Raw genomic sequence first — 8,561 nt, forward strand, 5'->3', positions numbered from 1 at the left:
ATGTTGCTTGCTGTTCTGTTAAATTTGCTATTCTGACTGGGGTGAGATGATATCTCATAGTTGTTTTGTATTTTCTACATTTCACAAATGACAGATAAACGGTAAGAAATTTCATTTACTGAAGTTCATAGTATGAGACAGAAACAGCCTTTAAACTTAAGTCTGAAAATAAGAACTTAACACAATTTAGGAAGTGTTGTTTCTCTCCCTTTAAGTACTTTATATACACTGTGTTTACACTTGTGTTTTAATAGACTAGTTTGTCTGTCATTGTGTCCAGAAAATTAGATCAAAGTTTGCCTATTTTTTTTTAATTAAGATCATCCACTTCTGAAATGGCTTGCCTCCGGAAACTCTATACACAGGGCTCAGATCTTTTGTTCATAGGTCGCCATGAGTCGTCTAAGACTTGATGGCACTTAACAACAACAAGATCATCTAACAACTATCTAACTACTGTTTCTCCAACATTTTGAATATAAAAGTAGAAAAGCTACTATACAGTAGTTTATAAAAAATAAGTCAAAGAATTAAAGTCAGGAAACATTCCCACAGAAAGGTAGTTTGCATGGGTCAGAGAGGGTTTCACAGGCTGAGCGAGGTCCCAGCCCTGTATAATGTATTAGATTTTCATGCTTTGGTGTTTTTTAATTAACTGAAACTACCTGTTAAATTGTATGTTAAAGAGGCACCTGTAGAATTGTGGAGTAAGGATTTCTACAAATCTCCCATGAAATTAGTGAGAACATAGGCAAATTCAGAACTTTTCAGAACTCCAAAAATTAACTAACAGCCTGCAGAAATCTAGAGAGTGTTTAATGAATAAAAACTTTATTTCTATCAGGAAAGCAAGCTTTGAGCCATTTTTTAACTTAACTCTAGTCCAATTCTCCTCTCTTGGGTCTATAATAGTCTTTAAAATTAGCATTTAACTACAATAGTCGTGAATACCAGGAGTGTAGTAGTCACTGAGGGAGCTCTGGTGGCCTAGTGGCGAGAAGCTGCACCACAATCCCAAAGGCACATAGGAGACCACCAGCTGCTCCATGGGAGAAGGATGGGCAGTCTCCTCCTCTTTGCCTATGAAAATCTGCCAGCAGGTCAACTATGGGTCGGTGTTGACTCTACAGTATACAACAACTACAAACTACCAAAGAGAGCCTTTAGTGATTATATACAACTATAAGATCAGTTCTAGACAGTCACTAAACAAACACTAACAACAAACTAGTTCCATCCAGGAAAGGAGAATTGTGATCACCAGAGTTACCACATAACCTAGTTCTCTAGTTTTCAACAACAAAAATTTACAAGACATACCCACAAGAAATCATGGTTCATAGACAAAGAAGGGTGGAGTCAGAAAAAAGCCAATAGAACTTGCTGAAGGAGAAACCCAGGCACAGGGCTTTTAGTAAAGAAATATTTTCCCCCAGGGCCCACCAGACACCTGCAACCTGACTGATACACTTAATGGGTAACCATCTGAAATCTGGCCCTGCCAGCGTGAGCCATACAGCTGCAGCCTGAGTAAGGTCCCTGCAAATTCTTACACAAGCAGGTAGCCCCAGCAGGCAAGAGCAGGATATCTGCAAACTGAGTGAGTTCCTCATGCGGGGCCCCAGGCATCCCTACTCAGGCAAGTGGCCTTGCCAGACATGAGCAGGACAATTGCAGGCTTAGTGAGGTCCTGGCACATGCCCATCCAGAAGCTAGCCCCACTGGACACCAGCAGGACATCTACAGCCTGAGTGATGTCCCTGCACGTCCACACCCAGGCAGGAAGCCCCACCACCACCACCACCACCGGGTGTGAGCAGGACAGCTGCAAACTGAGTGAGGTCTTCCCACTCACCCGCCTGGACAGCTAGCCCCACCTGGTGCAAGTCATACAGCTGTGGCTGCAGCCTGAGTGAGGTCCCTGCTTGTGGCGTCTGAGCATACACCCCCCCCAGCATACACCTGTGCTTGTATCTGCCCCACTTATTCCCACCCCCTCCCCCCAACCTCACATCTCCTAACCTCCAGTCAACTGGACTTAGCTGTAACAATTATCCAAGAGAAGAGGCCACTTTTCACAGACTGTGAGTGGATGCGTCTCTTTGTTCAGAAATTCTGAGAGGAGCACAGGTAACATAACTGCTACGCCCTCCTCTGTAGCACTGATTTCAGATCAAGAACCTATCATTGCCTCAGGCATGAAATACTCTACCATAGCATCATCACAAAAGAAACAGGCCACCTCACAAGCTACACAAGTGTAAAGCAATATGTCATCCCCCAAAAGTGACACAATACCAAGGGATTTCTTGAAACCAGAAAGTCTGATGGAACTTTCTGACACAGAATTTGAAAGAACTATGATTGAATATTTTCAATGGGTGAAAGACAAACTTGAAGAATTACAAGACACTGCAAGCAAAAACCAAGAGGAGCTTAAAAAGACAATTCAACACAATGCAGATGAAATAAATGAAGGCTCTGGAAAAACAAGAAACTGCAATCCAAAATATGAGGTCCAATGTTTCAGATGCTGTCAACATGATGGAGGGACACATGAGCAGAGGTGAAGAGATGTAACAGAACCAGTGAAAAAGAAGAATTGTCACCACTGATCTGCTAGAGCAAAAAGCAGAAACAACAAGGAAGGAAAAAGAAGAAAACCTAGGAATAATGTGGAACACCATCAAGAGACATAACGTGCATTATTGGAATCCCAGAACAGAAAGAAGCAAGTAAAGGCACCGAAAAAGTTGTGGAAGAATTACTAGAAGAAAACTTCCTAGGCATAATGAAGAATGAGAGAATATATATTCAAGAAGCTGAGAGAACACAATATAGAATAGACCCCAAAAGAAAAACACCAAGGCATGTCATAATCAAATTTGCCAGAAATATCAGGAGAGAATTCTGAAAGCAGCAAGGGAGAAGCAAAGAGTGACCTATAAGGGAGAGCAGATATAATTAAGTGCCAATTTTTCAGCAAAAACCATGCAAGCAAGAAGACAGTGGAATGAAATATATCGAACACTCAAAGAACACAACTGTCAACCAAGTAGACAGTACCTACCAAAATTGTCCATCAAATATGAAGGGGAGATCAAGATATTCCCAGAAAAACAACCTAAAGGAGTTTGTAAAAAGAGGACCAGCATTCCAGGAAACACTGAGAGATGTCCTCCTTACAGAGGTGCCACAGAAAGCAGGATGGATCAAAGTAACTAACAACACCACCAAAAAGAACTCAACACAATGATAGCAATAAAACCATGCCTCTCAATAATCACACTGAATATGAATGGCTTAAATGCACCACTGAAGAGAAAAAGAGTAGCAGATTGGATAAAAAAAAACACACACACACACCCCAAAATCCATCAACATGCTGTCTGCAAGAGACACATCTGAAAAGAGAAGATAAAGACTAAAAAGGGTAGGGGGAAATATATCAAGCAAATACCAACCATAAAAAAAGCAGGAGTAGTGATATTAATTTCTGATAAAATAAATTTCAATGTAAAAACCATCACAAAGGACAAGGAAGGTCACTACATAATGCTTAAAAGGTCAATAGAACATGGGGACAAAACAATGATAAATATGCATCAAATGATAGACCTGAAAAATATATAAAACAAACATTAACAAAACTGAAAAAAAAATTAACACCACCACTATAGTAGTTAGAGACTTCAATACACCACTCTCAAGAAAAGGTAGAACTACCAGAAAGAAACTCAACAGAAATGCTGAAGAATTAAACCACGCAATAAACCAATTCACTGTCATAGATACTTACAGGCTAAGGTACCCAAAAAACAGCACAGTATACCTTCTTCTCCACATAGAATGTTCTCCAGAATAGATCGTATTTTAGGCCACAGACAAGTATCAATAAATTAAAAAACATAGAAATAATACAAAGCATCTTCTCAGACCACAAAATTAGAAATTAATAACAAGAGGATAAAGAAGAAAAAAAAACATACATTTGGGAGTTGAACAACACCTTGCTTGAACATGAGTGAGTATAAGAAGAAATAAAAAAAAATGAAATTAAAAACTTTCTTGAAATGAATGACAATGAAATCACAACTTACCAAAATCTCTGGGAAACAGCCAAAGCAGTAATCAGATGTCAGTGTATACCAATAAGCAAACACATCAAAAGGCAGGAAAAAATGACCATTGACTCTCTAACACAACATCTCCAACAAATGGAAAAAGAACAGCAAGAAAACCCAACACCCTCTAAAAAAACTAAAATTATAAAAATTAGAACTAAATGAAGTAGAAAACAAAAAAACAAGTGAAATCATCAACAAAACTAGAAGTTGGTTCTTTGAAAAGGTCAATAAAATAGACAAACCACTAGCAAGACTAACAAAGGGAAAGAAGGAAAAGACAAATAATCCGAGTAAAAGATGAAACGGGTAACATTACAGCAGAACCAAATGAAATAAAAAGACTAGCAATGGAATATTATTAAAAAAACTGTACTCAAATAAATACAAAAACCTGGAGGAAATGGATAAATACTTAGAAGTGCACAACCTACCTAAACTGACACCAACTGAAAGTGAACATCTGAACAGACCCATGTAACATTCCTCCTCATACAGTTCAATCTCCTGAATATTCTACATATAGATTGAAAAGGTATGGACAGGACACAATCCTGACACACTCCTTTCCTAATTTTGAACCATGCAGTGTTTCCTTGCTGTGTTCTGAGGACTGCTTCTGTTCCAAGTATAGGGTTTGCATAAGCATAGTCAGTCGTGCTGGAATCTCCATTTGTTTCAAGGTTAGTCACAATTTGTTGTAATGCACACAGTCAAATGCCTACTCAAACTATCGATCTCTTTTTTTCCTCTCTTAGTTTCCTAAGATGTAATATGGCATTGCCATTCATCTTTTGATTTCCTGACTGCTTGTGCCAAGATTGATTGTGGAACCAAGCAAGCTAAAGTTGATGACAATCTGAATCTCTTCTCTGTCATGAAGCTGCTAATCGGCCCAATGGTGAAAAGCTTTGTATTCTTGATTTTGAGCTTCAATCCATATTGAAGACTACAGTCCTTGACCTTGTGTGTAGCAAATGCTTCATGTCTTCCTCAGTTTCAGCAAGGTTGTGTCATCTGCATAACACAAGTTGTTGATGAGTCTTCCTCTAATCCTGATGCCACAATCCTCCTCCTAAAGTCTAGTATCCTGAATGATCTGTTCTGCATATAGATTAAGAAGGGGTGAAGATAGGACGCATCCCTGATGCGCACATTTCATGATCCTGAACCAGGTACTATTTCCCTGTTCCATTTTGACTACTGCTCTCTGCTTCAAGTACAGGCTTCACATGAACACAATTTGGTGTTCTAGGATTCCCATTGATAAGGAATTATGCGGCCAAGCAAAAGGTTTACTGTTTGAATCCACCAGCCACTCCTCAGGAGAGAGAGGGGCAATCAATATCCTCCCATGTGATTTACTGCCTCTGAAAACTCCCTGGAAGGTCAGCTGTGAGTCATTTCTGACTGGATGGCATTCAACAACAAGTTAAATACTCATTCAATGCAATAGTCAGTGTCTCTTCCTTAACGACAAGAAAGTAGTGGGAGGCTGGGACAGGCCTAGCTCACTGAAGAACTATCAAAGGAGGGTGAGGTGAAGTTCATTAAAGACATATTCCAGAAGTGACTGTTCAACAAGCATATCAGTACAAGCTGAGCTAGGCATGAAGACTTACCATCCAATTAGGCCATTTTCCTTCTGGCATGTTTTCCATCCAGGACATGAGAGCTTGATTAAATACACTATTCCCAGGTGTGTCCAGTGTGGTGAGGTAATTGTTGAAAGGAAAATCTGCTTCTTGGATAAAAGGCAGTCCATAGTACATCATGGTCCGGCTAACGCTCTCGTCATTGGCTTCAGTCCCCATGAACCTGGAAGAGTTGGCAGGGTTTAATGTCTTTAGGCCTGACATGTCAAAAGACTGGGAAAATACCTGGCAGACAGGATGTGGGGGCTGAATGCCCCCCCCCAGCAACCAAATTTGACTCAATGGAAAGTGTCAGTAGGCCAGATGGTCAAGAAATTGGGCTCCCTGGATAATTATTCACAGTGATAAATACAAAGACTAGCTAAATCCAAGGTTAAAATTCAAGAAGCCCTTTAAGATCAATCAGTATGATTTTCTTCTTTCCAAACCTGATTAAAATTTAGTCATTTCTAAGCCAATCCAGTCACTTCATTTAGCACTTAGAGTATATCTCTGATACTCTATGGACGACAGAGGCACCCTAAATGACCTCCACAAATAAGGGCTTTCATTGTCACTCAGTAAAACATTTAGGTAAGTGCATTCCTTACCAGAAACCAATATTTAAACCCCATCTCTGCAGCTCCTACTGTGTGATCATTACCTGGACATTTCAAGTCTCCATTTCTTATCTATAAGATGGAAGAATAATTAGTATCTACTTTAAGAGAAATTACGTCTTTAATTCCCTCTCTATTGATTCTACTGGGTGATTTATTTAAACATAAACCAAACCAGTTGCTATCAAAATTGACCCACTCACAGTGCCTTCACATCCTGCGGAGCAGAACCGCACTCCACAGGGTTGTGACAGTTTGGAAGTAGCTCCCCAGGTTTTTCTCCCAAAGTAGCTTTTGATGGCTTGAAGCTATCCTTCTCCTCCTCACTGCTATTGAGTTGGAGCTGACTTATGCACAGCTCCTGCTCCACTGGATTCCAAATCCGTAAATCACACAGCCCATGGAAAAAGATCAGCTGACCCAGTGGACAGAAAGTGATACTACCAAGCCGAAGGTGGGTGACTTTTAATCTGCGGCCCTCAGGCCTGTCTTTCATTGTTTTTGTTCAGACATTCCTCTAGGTCATATAGCCCTGGTGTGTCCACTTGCTGTACAGTGGTCACTTGTGGTTGCTGTGAGGCTGAACACTGTGATACTGATGTGTCAAATGCATTAATGGCTGGTTACCCAGTGCGGACAGAGAGTGGGGTGGAGCTCCCCAATTAAAACAAGCTTGAAAGGAGGAGTGGCATCCACTCCCATAATAGCTTGCCTCCAGAAACCCTATGAACCTGGAGAGAGGATGAAAGACACCCAAGCGTTGAGGGCTCTCCTTCATAGGGTTGCTATGAGTCGCCTGTGACTCGACGGCACTTAACAACAACAACAAATCACACAGCCAGAGATTGCCCACCTTTCTCCTTAGGAACACTGGTGGATTTGAACCAGCAGAGACCCACCACTCCTTGTGGACCACACCGCTAGAGGTCCCCAAATAGAAATCTCTCTTTCTCATTGCTGTTGGGTCAGAACCATCTTTTAGCTGATCCTCCAGCATGTTTTCAGAGGCTATAAATAGCACAGGAGGAGACCTCCCATCTCCTTCCTGCAGAGCAGCTGGTGGGTTCAAACTGTTTGCCTCTGACATAGCAGAACGAATTCTTACCCCTAGGCCACCAGAGTTCCCGAAATATAAGAGTAATATTGGTTAAATTATTGACTGTTTATTACGTGTCATGCACTATTTTAAGAACTTTATAACATTATCTCTTTTAATTTAAAAACATCCTTAATTTCATATGCCTTAGAGGCATATTAATATCATCTATTAATTAATGAACGAACTGAGACTTATGGTAACTAAACAGCCCAAGGTCACATAGCTGCAGCATAAGACTGCCACTCAGGTCCATCTGATTCTAAACCTGTGTTCACAATCAATGTTCCACTGACTGTTCAGCCGAAACACTTAGAATCAATGACATCTAGTGTATAAAGACTCCACAAGTTAAACAATAATAGTTAATGGTAAACAGCCAATATGTTACACTTGTTGTTGTTTATTGCTGTCGAGTTGAGCATGACTCATAGTGACCCTATGAACAAAAAGGCCTGAAGCCTTTCCATAACCATCACCATTCATCAAAGTTCATAGAGTTTCCTGAGGCATGTTGTTTAGGAAGCGGATGCCACTCCTGCTTCCTATTTAAAGAATTTTTATCTTTACAAGCCTCTTGTTATGTGCCATCAAGTCACCTGAGACTCATAGCAACCCTATGCACAATAACCCTCAGCCCTGCCCTATCCTGAGCCAAATTCACTGCCTCCGACACACTTGCCCTCATTGCACCAGTTACCATGTCAATCCATCTCATCCAGGGTCTTCCTTTCCTGAGCTGTCTCTCCACCCTTCCAAGTATGATGCCCTTCTTCAAAGACTGGTCTCTCCTGGCAACATGCCCAAAATATGTGAGACAGAGCTTCAAAATCCTTGCCTCTATGGGGCAGTTTGGTTTCACCATCTCCAGGACAGACCTGTTTTTTCTCCTGGGAATCCATGGTATGTTCAATACTCTTCTCCAGTATCAAAGGGATCAATTCTTCTTCTATCATCCTTAGTCACTGTCCAGCTCTCTGATGCATAGCAAGTAATTGAGAAGGCTATGGCTTGAATCAGATATACCTTAGTCTCTACACTGGCATCAGTGCTCTTCAGCAATCTAGAGAGGTCCCTGACAGCAGAT

General features: G+C 40.8%; 1 protein-coding gene across 1 annotated transcript in view; it reads right to left on the reverse strand.

The window, feature by feature from the left end:
• The window catches only part of SLC3A1 (solute carrier family 3 (amino acid transporter heavy chain), member 1), a 69,217-nt gene that overhangs the window by 7,819 nt on the left and 52,837 nt on the right, over positions 1 to 8,561 (reverse strand). The window contains exon 8 of the mRNA XM_006882375.1: positions 5,747 to 5,942. Coding sequence (XP_006882437.1) covers positions 5,747 to 5,942 — 196 coding nt within the window. The remainder of the gene's footprint in view (positions 1 to 5,746; positions 5,943 to 8,561) is intronic.

This window comes from Elephantulus edwardii, unplaced genomic scaffold (assembly GCF_000299155.1).
Source record: "Elephantulus edwardii isolate Elephantulus edwardi_28Jun2011 unplaced genomic scaffold, EleEdw1.0 scaffold00019, whole genome shotgun sequence".
Taxonomy (NCBI): Eukaryota; Metazoa; Chordata; class Mammalia; order Macroscelidea; family Macroscelididae; genus Elephantulus; species Elephantulus edwardii.